We start from the raw sequence: 17,850 nt of genomic DNA on the forward strand, positions 1-17,850 counted from the left end.
TCATTTGAAAATTAGACCCCATTGTAACGGAGTGTAAATGTAAATCATCAATGACCAGTCCAACCCGTCCACTTCTCACCAGTCCAACCCGTCCACTTCTCACCATCGATGACCAGTCCAACCCATCCACTTCTCACCAGTAATCTTTGTGACATTATCATCGATGACCAGTCCAACTCGTCCACTTCTCACCAGTAATCTTAGTGATATTTCCATTCTATCATACAGATACAGTCCATGTAACTTGAGAGTACACATCAGTAAGCGAATTATGCAAATTGCCTAACTTTACCGTCTATAGTGGTGTTCCATTATTAGAGACAAGGGCTCGGAAATAGACAAAAATTGACAAATATCCCTCAGTAATGAATACATTGACAGGACGAGAAAGCAAAGAACCGAAACTAGGCCCATTGGATTAGTACGATAATTATCTGTAGTTATGGCATACTATTAAATAACTTGAAATACCACCCCATCGGTCAGGAAGATTGAAACAGACCATGATGATGACTGGCATCTCATTGATTCCGATCATCAATCCACCACCACGTTATTGGTACAGGGAATTAGACATCATCTACGTATTGTTTGATCTGTTCTAGTGTACATGCTATGTTAATGATAAATTACACGTGATCTAGATTTTATATTAAGATTCAGTTAAATTGTACCTCCATGTTTTAAAAGAGGGAAACTCGCGGAGACGAAAAATCTACTTCACATTGATTTAGCGGAATTCATGTTCTATTGTTGTCTTTGAAATGATTTTCTTTTCATTTAAATTACGCTACATAACTGTGCGTGTAAGACGCAGTGTTTTATCAAATACAGAACACATGTGTTTTATCAAATACAGAACACACTAGCTATATTTACTTCAATTTCTACTTTGCACGTGTTTGAACTGTTTTTTATTGCTTGGTTATGTAATATGCATCGCTTAAAACTCCACTGGTTCCTGTCGTTGTTGACACAGAATATTCCATCCATTTGTTACTTATTCTGGTCTTGTTCCCTTGTCCTGTGGATGTTGACCCAGTATATTCCATCCATTTGTTACTTTTGTCTGCGTCCTTGATTCCTTTCCTTCTGTGTCCTTGTCCTGTGGGTTACTCAGTATATTCCATCCATTTGTTTCTTATTCTGGTCTTGTTCCCTTGTCCTGTGGATGTTGACTCAGTATATTCCATCCATTTGTTACTTATTCTGGTCTTGTTCCCTTGTCCTGTGGATGTTGACTCAGTATATTCCATCCATTTGTTACTTATTCTGGTCTTGTTCCCTTGTCCTGTGGATGTTGACTCAGTATATTCCATCCATTTGTTACTTATTCTGGTCTTGTTCCCTTGTCCTGTGGATGTTGACTCAGTATATTCCATCCATTTGTTACTTATTCTGGTCTTGTTCCCTTGTCCTGTGGATGTTGACTCAGTATATTCCATCCATTTGTTACTTATTCTGGTCTTGTTCCCTTGTTCCTGTGGATGTTGACTCAGTATATTCCATCCATTTGTTACTTATTCTGGTCTTGTTCCCTTGTCCTGTGGATGTTTGACTCAGTATATTCCATCCATTTGTTACTTATTCTGGTCTTGTTCCCTTGTCCTGTGGATGTTGACTCAGTATATTCCATCCATTTGTTACTTATTCTGGTCTTGTTCCCTTGTCCTGTGGATGTTGACTCAGTATATTCCATCCATTTGTTACTTATTCTGGTCTTGTTCCCTTGTCCTGTGGATGTTGACTCAGTATATTCCATCCATTTGTTACTTATTCTGGTCTTGTTCCCTTGTCCTGTGGATGTTGACTCAGTATATTCATCCATCCATTTGTTACTTATTCTGGTCTTGTTCCCTTGTCCTGTGGATGTTGACTCAGTATATTCCATCCATTTGTTACTTATTCTGGTCTTGTTCCCTTGTCCTGTGGATGTTGACTCAGTATATTCCATCCATTTGTTACTTATTCTGGTCTTGTTCCCTTGTCCTGTGGATGTTGACTCAGTATATTCCATCCATTTGTTACTTATTCTGGTCTTGTTCCCTTGTCCTGTGGATGTTGACTCAGTATATTCCATCCATTTGTTACTTATTCTGGTCTTGTTCCCTTGTCCTGTGGATGTTGACTCAGTATATTCCATCCATTTGTTACTTATTCTGGTCTTGTTCCCTTGTCCTGTGGATGTTGACTCAGTATATTCCATCCATTTGTTACTTATTCTGGTCTTGTTCCCTTGTCCTGTGGATGTTGACCCAGTATATTCCATCCATTTGTTACTTATTCTGGTCTTGTTCCCTTGTCCTGTGGATGTTGACTCAGTATATTCCATCCATTTGTTACTTATTCTGGTCTTGTTCCCTTGTCCTGTGGATGTTGACTCAGTATATTCCATCCATTTGTTACTTATTCTGGTCTTGTTCCCTTGTCCTGTGGATGTTGACTCAGTATATTCCATCCATTTGTTACTTATTCTGGTCTTGTTCCCTTGTCCTGTGGATGTTGACTCAGTATATTCCATCCATTTGTTACTTATTTTCTGGTCTTGTTCCCTTGTCCTGTGGATGTTGACTCAGTATATTCCATCCATTTGTTACTTATTCTGGTCTTGTTCCCTTGTCCTGTGGATGTTGACAGTATATATTTTCATCCATTTGTTACATTCTGGTTTGTTCCCTTGTCCTGTGGATGTTTGTTATTCCATCCATTTGTTACTTATTTCTGGTCTTGTTCCCTTGTCCTGTGGATGTTGACTCAGTATATTCCATCCATTTGTTACTTATTCTGGTCTTGTTCCCTTGTCCTGTGGATGTTGACCCAGTATATTCCATCCATTTGTTACTTATTCTGGTCTTGTTCCCTTGTCCTGTGGATGTTGACCCAGTATATTCCATCCATTTGTTACTTATTCTGGTCTTGCTCTTGTCTTGCTTGTCTTGGATCCATTACATAAAGGCGACTAAATGTGAAAGCTGTGGTCAAACGAAACCTCTAGCTCAAGGATCATGAACCAATCTTAGACTTGTCTGTTTAGCCAATCACAAATGACGTAACGTTTTATGACGCTATCTGTTTAGTCTTAACTTAAGACTGTCGTAGGTTTCATGATCTTGGGACCTGGGTTCTTTGCCACAAAGAAAAGTAATTTCTGCTCCAGCTTAACTTTCAACGTAATGGGAGTATGACGAATTGTTTGCTTGTGATCAGTTTGATTTGACTGAATGGGATCGCAGTAATCTTCAGTGAGAGCACCATTGAGGAGTTTCCGCTATTATGAGGAGACAGACCATACCACAGTTTCCCCAAGACACACGGGCAAGCACCACGCGCTACACATTGTTTACAGCGAATTATGCCCTTCAATAACCTTTAAGACCATATACAGCCAATTATTTACATGTCATTGACCCTGATCTTACATCCATTTAAATAATCTCTGTACCGGTAATATATCAGAAATCAAGTGTATTGCCATAACGATTTTTATCACAAGAGTTTTTAACGAATTTGACATTTTAAAAACAAAATCATTATTATGGCCGGGTTTTTCGGTAGTTAGAGGACTGTAGTGAACAGAATCATTACAGACAATTAACTAGGTATACTTCCGCTGTGGTCACCTTATTATTCCATTCGCCAAAGCAGCGTGGCAGTGTCTGTCACCTAACGACAGGCAGACTACACACTCCCGGATGTCTGCCGTCCCCATGGTAACTCATATTACCATTCCATGATTCAAGTGGTGATACAATGTAGATATTCGTGTTGATTCTTCTTTTTATGTGAGCCTTGGTAGCTTTCATGAAAAATATAGACTCTTCACAAGTTGTTTGAAATAATTCACACTACATTTTGAATGTTCCATTACTTTAGTTCATGACGTAATAGTTGTTTAAGACTAACAATTACTTTTTGTTCTTGTCATTAGAGTAGCCCATCCTCCTCTGTTTCCCGTCATTTTCACTTCCATATAATTTAGTAGCACAACCTCACCTCTCAGTATTTACTGTCTTCACACAAATACTTTGTGGATTCCCATCTTCTGCAGGTAGTCCCATAACAACTGAATAATTCCCTTGATGTAATTTTTAAATGGAAACTATAAATATATGTTGATATTATGTTCAATGGACATCTTTCCAAGTATACCACACCAGTGGAACACTATGAAAGGAGTCCAGTTATTTCTCTCATACTTGATAGGATTATTCCGCGGTTGCTAGGAAAAATATAACTCTGTTTTTACCAGGGTAGGGAAATGACAGCTCACACTCGCTAGACAGCGACGTCGTCAATACATGCGGCGACCATTTTTACGCACAGTGACGTTCATATCGACTGAATTTTCACCATTTCTCGTTAAAGTATAGGAGAAAAAGACTCTTACATGGGCCTGTCAAGTGGACAGGGATATCTCAACCCCCGTGAAAGATTTTGACCATCAACTCTCGGCAAGCCTCGGGCTGATTAGCTAAAATCTTTCACTCGGGTTGAGATAGCCCTGTCCACTTGTCAGATCCATGTAAGTTTGTATTAATCCCTTGATACTTGAAATGAAAATCGAACAATTGCCACTGTGATTGTTTTTTTCTTCTCCGAACAGGCATAATTTCCTCTTTCGTCTAATATTAACATGACTGTTTTAGTAGATCAATTAACAAATACTGAATGTGTTTTTTGGGTTTTTTTTATTATTATTTGGTGGAAGGTTTCATGTGTGTTTTAAAGTATGTTTGGTCCGAATCCAATTGTCTTTCCATGGGAAATGTCTTTAGCCCATCATTCGGGTTTATATGTTAATCAATGACCCCTCTCAGACATCCACCTTACACTATATAACAGAGAGGGTTAGTGTATGGCCCTGTATATCACAATTATGGTTTGTAATTGTCAGACAAGACCATAAAATGTAAACGTGTCGTAATAAAGACGTAAACAATCCATACAACACCAAATTATTTTCGGCTGGAATACTTGGTCTAATAAGTCAGAGAAATATAGTGCTTAAAACTGATATACTGAAAACCCTGCATATCACTCAGGCCATACTTTTTTCTGTTTTGCGTGATTTTGATTTTCTTAAACCTAACAGCCAGCAAGGCGAAAAAAACATTCACACCAGATAATAAAAACATTTTTTTTATAATGAATTCAATTTTTTTTTTTTTTTTTTTTGGGGGGGGGGGGGGGGGGTTCAAATTGATACTGATTTTGTACATTTTTCTACAAAAATAAGTTATTTCATTTCAAATAATCAAATTTAGAAAAGAGTTTTCCTTTTATAGATTTTATATCTATGGAAATTGTAGGAAACATTACTTACCCTGTTACACACCTCTTTGATTGCCCAGTTCGGAAAAAAATGTTTGTGTTTGTTTTTACACTCAGGAGACCTAAAACCTATCAGCACGCGGACGCAAAACAGAAAAAAACACAACTATGGCCTTAGATCCTAACCAAGACATTATATACTGAAAATGCTGCAACTTTATAGCTTCACTCCTAACCAAGATATATATACTGAAAATGCTGCAACTTTATCGCTTCACTCCTAACCAAGATATATATACTGAAAATGCTGCAACATTATCGCTTCTCTCCCAACCAAGATATATATATACTGAAAATGCTGCAACATTATCGCATCTCTCCCAACCAAGATATATATACCGGAAATGTTGCAACTTTATCGCTTCTCTCCCAACCAAGATATATATACTGAAAATTCTGTAACTTTATCGCTTCTCTTCCAACCAAGATATATATACTGAAAATGCTGCAACTTTATCGCTTCACTCCTAACCAAGATATATATACTGAAAATTCTGTAACTTTATCGCTTCTCTTCCAACCAAGATATATACAATTTGTATACTGAAAATTCTGTAACTTTATCGCTTCTCTTCCAACCAAGATATATATACTGAAAATGCTTCAACTTTATCGCTTCACTCCTAACCAAGATATATATACTGAAAATGCTGCAACTTTATCGCATCACTCCTAACCAAGATATATATATATATACTGAAAATGCTGCAACTTTATCGCTTCTCTCCCAACCAAGATATATATACTGAAAATCCTGTAACTTTATCGCTTCTCTCCCAACCAAGATATATATACTGAAAATGCTGCAACATTATCGCTTCTCTCCCAACCAAGATATATATACCGGAAATGTTGCAACTTTATCGCTTCTCTCCCAACCAAGATATATATACTGAAAATTCTGTAACTTTATCGCTTCTCTTCCAACCAAGATATATATACTGAAAATGCTGCAACTTTATCGCTTCACTCCTAACCAAGATATATATATACTGAAAATGCTGCAACTTTATCGCTTCTCTCCCAACCAAGATATATATACTGAAAATCCTGTAACTTTATCGCTTCTCTCCCAACCAATATATATATACTGAAAATGCTGCAACTTTATCGCTTCTCTCCCAACCAAGATATATATACTGAAAATGCTGAAACTTTATCGCTTTACTCCTAACCAAGACATTATATACTGAAAATGCTGCAAATTTATTATTTCGATTCTAACCAAGACATTATATACTGAAAATAATGCATTTTTAGCACTTGGCTACTAAGCAAGATATATAATGGATATATGCAGTACAACATTGTATCGGTGTTACTGGATCAAATCCTACTTACTAGCTACTCACAACATATCAAAAGGAAAATGTTTCAGCTACGTGGAATTCGTATCAGGCTTTAAAACCTGAATGTAAAATAGGGATTTTATCTACGTATATATAAGTGATTGTAAAACACGTGGTTTGCGAGTGATCGTATCACGTTTTGTTACCGACGGTTGCACATGTCTATTCTTCATTATCTATGGGCACACATTTCACACATTAAGAAACCCATGGCTTCAAATGATTTCTTAACTGAACATCTAACGTTGAAGCAATAGGGTACAGAAAATGAAAGAAACAATGTACAGACACAAGCCTTCACCATTTCGTAATGATGGATGACTTTATATATATGGGGATGGTTTCATGATGAGAGGCTGCCTGAAACATTAGGACTAAGTATGGGTATTGCTTTCAGATGAATATGTCTACATCGCCGATCTGACCATAAGTATAGTATATCTAAATGACAAATAAGTATCCTTATTTTTATCATACTAGACACGAAACAGCGATTTATGGAGAATACGTCAAAAAGGATGACATAACATGAACATGACTAGCGATATGTTTGCATTTTTATCAAACTTTAGTTTTGAATAAATAATTCTAATCCACTGCGACAAGCGCATCCACTCATAATCCATTGAGAAATAAAAAGGAGTGAGCGCCTCAGACAAGAGAAATTGAAAGTTAAACACAAAAAGACAAAAAGAGGTAAAGAGAAAATTGTTATGGAAAAACGTCTTATTTTAGCTCCCCTTCATTTTACATAACTTAGTGTTGTAAGACCGTACACGGTGTCTTGACAACTTCAATGCTATTTTTGGAAACATGTGTTATAATCTCCATAGACAAGTGTAATCAGACAGTTATGTCTAAAAATATGTAATGGTAGACAAATGCACAGCCGACTGGTGATCAAGTATGACTGTCTGTCATAGGAAGGCGCGATTATGGAAAAATAATGGTGGGGTGGGTATGGAATAGGATTGTTGGTTATAAGATTGAGGTGGGAAGGGTATAGAATAGGATTGTTGGTTATAAGATTGAGGTGGGAGGGGTATAGAATAGGATTGTTGGTTATAAGATTGAGGTGGGAGGGGTATAGAATAGGATTGTTGGTTATAAGATTGAGGTGGGACGGGTATAGAATAGGATTGTTGGTTATAAGATTGAGGTGGGAGGGGTATAGAATAGGATTGTTGGTTATAAGATTGAGGTGGGAGGGGTTTAGAATAGGATTGTTGGTTATAAGATTGAGGTGGGAGGGGTATAGAATAGGATTGTTGGTTATAAGATTGAGGTGGGACGGGTGTAGAATAGGATTGTTGGTTATAAGATTGAGGTGGGACGGGTATAGAATAGGATTGTTGGTTATAAGATTGAGGTGGGACGGGTATAGAATAGGATTGTTGGTTATAAGATTGAGGTGGGAGGGGTATAGAATAGGATTGTTGGTTATAAGATTGAGGTGGGACGGGTATAGAATAGGATTGTTGGTTATAAGATTGAGGTGGGAGGGGTATAGAATAGGATTGTTGGTTATAAGATTGAGGTGGGACGGGTATAGAATAGGATTGTTGGTTATAAGATTGAGGTGGGAGGGGTATAGAATAGGATTGTTGGTTATAAGATTGAGGTGGGAGGGGTATAGTATAGGATTGTTGGTTATAAGATTGAGGTGGGACGGGTATAGAATAGGATTGTTGGTTATAAGATTGAGGTGGGAGGAGTATAGAATAGGATTGTTGGTTATAAGATTGAGGTGGGACGGGTATAGAATAGGATTGTTGGTTATAAGATTGAGGTGGGAGGGGTATAGAATAGGATTGTTGGTTATAAGATTGAGGTGGGAGGGGTATAGAATAGGATTGTTGGTTATAAGATTGAGGTGGGAGGGGTATAGAATAGAAGTGTTGGTTATAAGATTGAGTTGGGACGGGTATAGAATAGGATTGTTGGTTATAAGATTGAGGTGGGAGGGGTATAGAATAGGATTGTTGGTTATAAGATTGAGTTGGGAGGGTTATAGTATAGGATTGTTGGTTATAAGATTGAGGTGGGATGGGTATAGAATAGGATTGTTGGTTATAAGATTGAGGTGGGAGGGGTATAGAATAGGATTGTTGGTTATAAGATTGAGGTGGGAGGGGTATAGAATAGAAGTGTTGGTTATAAGATTGAGTTGGGACGGGTATAGAATAGGATTGTTGGTTATAAGATTGAGGTGGGAGGAGTATAGAATAGGATTGTTGGTTATAAGATTGAGTTGGGAGGGGTATAGAATAGGATTGTTGGTTATAAGATTGAGGTGGGACGGGTATAGAATAGGATTGTTGGTTATAAGATTGAGTTGGGAGGGGTATAGTATAGGATTGTTGGTTATAAGATTGAGGTGGGAGGGGTATAGAATAGAAGTGTTGGTTATAAGATTGAGGTGGGAGGGGTATAGAATAGGATTGTTGGTTATAAGATTGAGGTGGGAGGGGTATAGAATAGAAGTGTTGGTTATAAGATTGAGGTGGGACGGGTATAGAATAGGATTGTTGGTTATAAGATTGAGGTGGGAGGGGTATAGAATAGGATTGTTGGTTATAAGATTGAGGTGGGACGGGTATAGAATAGGATTGTTGGTTATAAGATTGAGGTGGGAGGGGTATAGAATAGGATTGTTGGTTATAAGATTAAGTTGGGAGGGGTATAGAATAGGATTGTTGGTTATAAGATTGAGGTGGGACGGGTATAGAATAGGATTGTTGGTTATAAGATTGAGGTGGGAGGGGTATAGAATAGGATTGTTGGTTATAAGATTGAGTTGGGACTGGTATAGAATAGGATTGTTGGTTATAAGATTGAGGTGGGACGGGTATAGAATAGGATTGTTGGTTATAAGATTGAGTTGGGAGGGGGTATAGAATAGGATTGTTGGTTATAAGATTGAGGTGGGAGGGGTATAGAATAGGATTGTTGGTTATAAGATTGAGGTGGGACGGGTATAGAATAGGATTGTTGGTTATAAGATTGAGTTGGGACGGGTATAGAATAGGATTGTTGGTTATAAGATTGAGGTGGGACGGGTATAGAATAGGATTGTTGGTTATAAGATTGAGGTGGGACGGGTATAGAATAGAATTGTTGGTTATAAGATTGAGGTGGGAGGGGTATAGAATAGGATTGTTGATTATAAGATTGAGGTGGGAGGGGTATAGAATAGGATTGTTGGTTATAAGATGGAGGTGGGAGGGGTATAGAATAGGATTGTTGGTTATAAGATTGAGGTGGGACGGGTATAGAATAGAATTGTTGGTTATAAGATTGAGGTGGGAGGGGTATAGAATAGGATTGTTGGTTATAAGATTGAGGTGGGACGGGTATAGAATAGGATTGTTGGTTATAAGATTGAGGTGGGACGGGTATAGAATAGGATTGTTGGTTATAAGATTGAGGTGGGACGGGAATGGAAAAGAATTGGTACATTTAGTTATTATATTAAGGTGGTATGTTTATGGAATAGGGACAGTAGAAATAATAAGAAGATGGCGTTTTTAAAGAATAAAATGTATGTAGTAAGATTGTGTGTATTCAATTATGATGGGTGTCATTTGGATTAAGGTTTAAATTACATTCCACGGTTTATGTGAGTATAAAAGCTGTATACCAAAAAATAGTGAAGTGATCATGGCCCTAGAAAATCCACCACATTTTTGTTTATTGATTTGTTTTATTTTTGACTTTGACCTTGAAATTATCGATTTGATTTTGTTGCTAGAAGTCGTCACCAGCATCTTCAAATGTGAACAAGGAATTTTGTGTCATTTATCAACAAAGGTTTCACAAAGTTTGCAAGAAATAATAGGAATAAATAGAATTATGACAATAGGAATCCACATCCGAAATGGATGTATATTCAAAATGCAAGGGCAATATTATGTTCATTAACTACTGACATGATAAAATCTGGAAAAGTCCGAACAAAAACTCTTCTTCAAATTACTTTCACAAAACTTTCTAACCACATAACTGATGCATGCAAATGTTTAAAAAATATCATGAAAGGTAATGTATTTCTTCCTACTCTACACAAGTCTCCAAAACCAATCATGATTCCTGTGGGTGATCATGCTATTAGACTAGAGATACAAATAACGATGTACACATCATCCCAATCATCGAATTGTCACACAGGAACCATAATTACCGGTTGTGTAACATATGGCGCATCTCTCATCTCTCTGTCCGTGGTCTGAAATGATGGTGTCTTCGGACACTCTAGCAGCCCTGCCACACTGTCATCTTCCATGGTCTTATAGCCGTTTGTGATGAATGGTTCTCAATTCTGTTTGTATATGGGTCCTAAATTTGCTATTTTTGTAAAGCAGGCTTGCTTTTTTAATTATTATTATTTAGAAATACGTTTATATTGTAGAATTGGTTTTCCTTTTTATTTCATATTGTCACATTTTTTGTGTTTAAAGTTCGTTCCTAGTTTATCTGCCATTGTCCTGAATTCTGAAGTTTCTGGTAGCAGTTGATAGTCACTGTATTATTGTCCTGAATTCCGAAGGTTCTCTAGTAGCAGTTGATAGTCACTGTATTTATAGTAAATGGCGCTAAACTACAGTAGGAATAGTTTTGCTATCAACACAAGAGAGGTGGATATGTCGAGTCGTAACGAAGTACCGCAGTACGGGGTTTATATACAAAGAAAAAGGAAAACACTTGGTCTGTATTCAAACGTCAGGAGAAGCATTGCCATTGAAGGGAACTACATGTATTTTATCTTTTAAGCTATCTCGCACTTTCAATATGTTATTTATCGAAATAATTGTAAATCAATGTTGAGAGGAATCATCTGTTTATAAATAATGCCTGACGGTGTTATATTGATTCGGCATTGGCCTGCTTTGATAATTTATAGTACAATGTACACAGTTTCCAGCGTGACTTTACTGAAAAAATGGATCCTTGCCATTCTTGATTTCCAGCTACTCGACCAGGTAAAGTTTGGTGATAGTTGGTGATAATGCAAAGTCATCAATCACGTCAACAATATTAGCATTTCGAACTTAATCTAGCTCTATATAGCTATATGTTGATGACACTTGGTCTCTTGGTCTCCTGTAAAGCAACACCGCAACAAACAAGTCCTTGGAGACTCGAAATATCGAAATGAACTCTTAAAGACATGATAAAACCAATGTTGGAATGAATGATAATGTACAATTGAATAAAGGACTGTTATATGCTGTGGACCTCACAGTTTTAATGAATTAACACGTGATGAAACTAAGACAAAACACCTGCCCCATTTAGACTGGCCACATAATACAATAAAAGTGTTTACCTACCTTCCATGGTAAAACATAAGAATTTCCAATTGATGCCACCAAGGTCTGCTTTTGAACATAATGAACTATATTTTACCAACTATGCTAGCTTTTCCATACTTGCATTACATTGGATTACAGAACCATTTTCAAATTTGCAATGGCTGATTAGAAGAGTTACTGTCTGTAAATGACATTTCCTTTCCTTGTAGCCACAACATTGTGCGGATTGTAACGTTATAGTGTGTACAGTGGCAAGTAAAGAGGACATACGAACAGAGCTCATTGGCTGGTGTTTCCGTTCTTGTGATTGGAGTTACTGTAATTGTTGTGAAATCTTTGGGAAATGAGTTTTATTTTTAAGCGTATTATTATGTAAGTGTGTTGAAGTATAGAATGATTTATGTTAATACAGAAAGTTCCATGCTCAATGCATGAAACTGTAAAGTCGCAAAGAAGCTGAATTGGGTTAAGAATTAAACTACATACTTCATTTTGTCATATTATCCCCTTTTTTAGTTAAGACATGTTCTTTTTATGCAGATTGTTCGAGAAACATCCTGATCTACAGGACCTATTTGTGCCTTTTCGGGGGTTAAGTTCAGACGAACTCCGGAACAACGTTGGGCTTCGTGAGCATGGACTGCGTGTGATGGGAACAATAGAAAAGGTCATAGCTAGACTGCACAAGCCCGGCAACCTCTACAACATGCTGTACGATCTCGGCAGCAAGCACAGAATGTTTGATACCAAAGTGGAACACTTCGAGGTGGGATGTCGTTAATACAACAATTAGACGACAGCAGTTATCCTAAATAGTACAGATATCGATTGTGCTGGCCACGCGTTTCATATTTACCGTGATGGAAGGACACTTCTGACCCAAACGACCCAGAGAATCACAATATTTACGTGCCTTTTAGCTTTTTATATGCTTTTCCCCTGTTAATAACATACATCACCTTTTAGATACAACTCGTATCATTAAAATGTTCTGATTGCACTACCGATAGAAAGGTCATGCACCTCGGACGTAGAAGGAATCAGCCTTATCATGTTAAATAGGTGTTAGATATGTAGAGCATATTTAAAACTCATCACTCAGTAATACACTCCTGTATGGAGCTATTTCCGTTATATTTCCACTGTCGGGCACATGGAATGTTTAGCACTGTCTTTTGATTAATATAATTGATGAAAGCCCACAATGCGTTCACGCGCGCGCGGCTGTGTCCATATGGTGTCGACAATCGAGATGCACAATCTGTACATAACTGTCATAAAATGGAAGATATCGTTTTATCACAAGTGCGGATGCTGTTATCTAACCTCAATAGACTCTAGATTCCATATACACATATAAACACTCAGTAAAGTACTAGATGGGTTGGGTATCGTCATACTCCAGCTGGGTTCGTTTGGAGGTGTGGTGAGGATAACATTGGCATGGAGCTAGGACATGGTACAATAGGGAATGTGATAGCTATATCAGTGTGAGGAGGCAAACGAAGAAACAGTTTTCTGAGGAGTGAGTGTTTTAGGTGGGGGTGGGGGTGGAGGGGGGGGGGGTTGCTACATACACTGTATCATTGTTATTATGGGTGGTTAACAAAGATATGGAGCTCCTTAATATAGCAATTATCTATAGATGGTAAGTTTGGTGGAATTAAAGAGAATATTGTATTCTATGTGTCCTATCCTAGCATCATATTAAATAACAATGCAGATGAATGGGGATTATTTTTGAATTAAAAAGTAGATTTGATTGTAGATTATCTAGCAGCACATGTTTCAGAGTCTGTTCCATTGTGGCGCCGCCGTATGTTTACCTATACCCTAACCCATAGCGATACACACTTCTGATAAAATATCGATACATCTTTAATGAAAGCGTGTTTTACGGAATAACCCAGATTTGCATTGCAGATATCTCGTAGCGTAGCCCGCCGCATGTTGCTCGCTCTCTCTCATACCTATGATATCATAGTCGACATGCAGATATCCAATATTTATGTTTTGATTATATGCATTCATCATGATTTCAAAATGCTGAGAGTGATATACTGTAACAATCATCCTCGATACTCCAGGGGTTACTACCGGAAGACCCCAAAAATCAATATCGAAATGAAAATGTAAAGTTTGGTTTCGTTGTAAGTCGTTTTATGTCTAATCCTTATATTTTGATTTTAGATATCTGTGTTTAATATAGTGTGTCATTAACGCGTATGACGTTTCTTCTCCAGCTTATCGGACCAGTGCTCCTGCAGACCATTAAACCGACAGTCGGACAGAAATGGACACCGGAAGTGGAATCTGCGTGGATAAAATTCTTCTGGATGATCGCCACTATCATGACTGAAGGCATGTCGACGTCACAAGACACGTGATTTTTACATGCTCGTCACTGGAGATGAAACAATTAGCGTGATCACGTGATCGTAACAGTTGATGGAACACAATGAAGTAAGGCCTTTTGTTTGTGACGCCTGGTCCAAGCCAGTCAATGTGGTCATGACAACGTATGAAAGTCAGCATGGTAGACTGTGTGGACATATTTACGTGGTCACATGATCACAAAAGCTCAACTAATTACATGATGATCATATACAAATGCATATGTTTTATAACCTTCGTTCAAAGATGGCGAATGTTTTATAGTATATTTCCGGTACAGGGGAGGGGTTTGAAACGAAACAAATGCTGACATTAAAAACAGTATATATTCATCAACAAATATTGAATTCAGAACTGGTTATTTGGAAGAGACAGTTATATAAGCGGTGATTGGAAGTGATCATCACGAACTCCAACACAAACATGGACAGTTGCCCTGCTGTAAAACCTGTGCGGTAGTGCCTTACTTGTGACTGACAGTGACTGTGTAATCAAACGTATGTGATATATCACGTAGTTACATGTACTACATGAATGTATACATTAATCGATGTAAATAAAGATTGATTATGATATCCAAACAGTTAGGTACTATGAATATATAGTGCAAACAACTTGTAACAAGTATTTTCATTGGCTCAGGAAAGAATCAGCCCGTAATGTGAAAATGACATCGCCGTTTGCAACACTGTGTTTATTAGCTGAAACCATGTCATCAACATTCCGAAAAGGATAATGAAATCCATGTTTGTATTCAATTTAAAATGAAATCGAAAAGATTGAAATTCGAAATACATTGCATTCCTATTCAAGTGGGCAACATGGATATTATGGTAGCCTAGATTGCATATGTATGAAAACTAGCGGCAATCTCATTGTTATTAATAATATTTGGAGGCTTATCCAGACCAGCCAATGAGATAGCACGGACATGCGGTGCATAAGGAACAAACACAAACAAGACCAAAATTAATGTCCTTCAAGAAAATGCACATGTAATGTCTAGATTATACTATATTTCATTCAAAGAGATATGTTGATACAGCTGTATAAACAATGTACATGTACTAATTTCCTGAACTTTGACATTGCATTGATGTTGAGTTTGATGTATATTTGCCATTCATCTATCAATCCAATTAGTTAACGGGACTTGTAAATGGGAAACTTTTAAACAAGTTCTTTGTAACCACAGGGATCTGAGAATTAGTTACAGATTATATAATTATGGACCAAACAGAGTGCCCTAAGACCGTTTTTAGACGTTTTAGAGCTCTAGATAAAAAAACGATAAAAATCATACTCTACATGGTATCATATACGAGAAGGGTGGCAAGACTTAGGCTCCAAATTTCTAACCCGTCTACCTTAAACGGCTAGTACATCGTCATAAAAACGGTTGCTGCAATCTTCCCTTTTTCGATGTGTCTCTGCTGCGTAGTTGACGCCACACATAAACTACGATGCGCCCCGATAAGAGAGCCTTTATATAGCCAACCAATGAGATTGAAGCATAGGCCTAGCTCATGCATATTTTATCCGGATTCGGCCACCGTGAATATTAATTAGCTGCCGTTCAAGGTGTTTGTTATAATGGGGCATATATCGTCTTAATGACGGCACTGTGTATAGATATGTAGGATGATTTCGAAAGAAAATTATCGCTCTTTCCAACGGTAGTAACCGTTTATATAATGATGTACTAGAAACTATCGTTTTTCATCTAGAGCTCTAAAACGTCTAAAAATTGTCTAAGGGCATTCTGGTGGGTCCATGATTATATAATCTGTAACTAATTCTCAGAGCCCTGTGTTTGTAACTATTCTAAAACGAAAGTTGTATTTATCTACAGATTAAACAAGTTCTAGGACAGTATTCAATGTTAAGCACTGGCCGCTATGGAATGATAGCATGGCCATGTTAGAAACGATTCACACACAAAATAATCTTACTTTTCATACTTGATATAGCTACGAGTCACTCCTTTAATGGAACTATGTTGCTAATTGTTTAGAAATTGATCTAATGGTCTAACGAAATGAAATATGATCGTCAATTTTACAATGCTTATATTTGCTATAGGTGTACAAGGCCAGCAGGATTAAATTTTAAACAGAACGTATTTTTGGCAAACCTATTTAGTCTGGAGGTATGCACGCTACTATTATTTCCCCAATCGACAACAAGCATGGCCGTCATTACGGGGATTAGGATTAATCTGATTAATCAAAATTTAGATACTGTCTGATTTCAGTGACAATCGGTATATGGATATTTTGAGGGATGCTGAAGACAACAATATTTCAAAAACCTTTGTTGTCAAGGTAACGAAATACAAGATTCCGATTAGTCGAATTTTAAATATTTTTAATTCTTATTTCAGTAAAACATGTATGTAGTATGTTTGAGGGATGGTAAATGCAATCTTCCAAAAAGTTGTCATTGTCACTAAATATCAGCTTCTGTTATTAATACAATATACTGAGTGTATACCAGTGGTAGAATGTTGGTGCGTTTGACTTTTGTAAAGGCCTGGTTACAAATAGCACTTGTTTGTTTAGGTACTGGTTATGAAATAAAATTGTGAAATAAAATATGATAAATTATAGAGAGGTATCGGTGCATAGAGGCTACTATTAAATAATACCAAATGGAAAATAGATAGTTTCTCTGTTGTTCTTTCTTCTTTTAAGTTTCTTCCTTTTGGAAACATTTGTACCATGTGGCAGATATGTATGAAATACACAAAACAATAACAAACTTCAAGTACCCAAAAGATATTCCCAACAAGCCGATGCACACAATATTAGTTATGGTAATTTCTGCACCTTCATATCTCAATGCGTCATTCAATCAGTTGTGGTGGTTTATCCATCGTCAATATATTGGTCGGGAAAGACGTTTTAGTATAAAAGTAGAACAATCAAATAAGAGTTTTCACTATCATATGGAGTCATAACCCAAACACACCTTAATCTCCAAATATTATATGCACAACCTTATCTGACCTTAGCTTTTCATAGGTCGTTAAGTAAAGGCAAAACTTAACTGTTAACGTTTCAAGAAAACAAGACTGAATATAAAGTCAATGTTAAAGAAGTCATTTCTCCCTATCAGGACATTAAACTATAGAACTTCGCACCATTTTATATTAAAACTAAGGGAAGTAACTCTGACAGATCATTCATTGGACACATACAAAAGAGTTATTCCTCTTCTTGTAACTTTTCTTTCGAATTATCCTCAAAAGACAATGAGTGCTGAATCTTAGATGACTTAAAATTATTCGTTTATTTGCTTAATACGATAGCTTAATTAAAGCAGTATATGAGAAACACAAGATATTAAATACCTTTAAAAGTAAATCCGCTTACAAGAAAAGTTAATCAGTCGAGCTGTTCAAAGCGTCACAGGTAAAACTGTAATTGAGTGACAGGGAAACCCCCGACCTATCGTCAGTACCA

General features: G+C 37.0%; 1 protein-coding gene across 1 annotated transcript in view; it reads left to right on the forward strand.

The window, feature by feature from the left end:
* LOC138319277 (uncharacterized) overlaps positions 1 to 17,048 on the forward strand; it is a 40,522-nt gene extending 23,474 nt beyond the window's left edge. The window contains exons 2-3 of the mRNA XM_069262321.1: positions 12,533 to 12,758; positions 14,236 to 17,048. Of these exons, the coding sequence (XP_069118422.1) occupies positions 12,533 to 12,758; positions 14,236 to 14,379 (370 nt within the window). The 3' untranslated portion in view covers positions 14,380 to 17,048. The remainder of the gene's footprint in view (positions 1 to 12,532; positions 12,759 to 14,235) is intronic.
* The last annotated feature ends 802 nt before the right edge of the window (positions 17,049 to 17,850 follow it).

The sequence above is a fragment of the Argopecten irradians genome, chromosome 3 (genome assembly GCF_041381155.1).
Source record: "Argopecten irradians isolate NY chromosome 3, Ai_NY, whole genome shotgun sequence".
Lineage (NCBI taxonomy): Eukaryota > Metazoa > Mollusca > Bivalvia > Pectinida > Pectinidae > Argopecten > Argopecten irradians.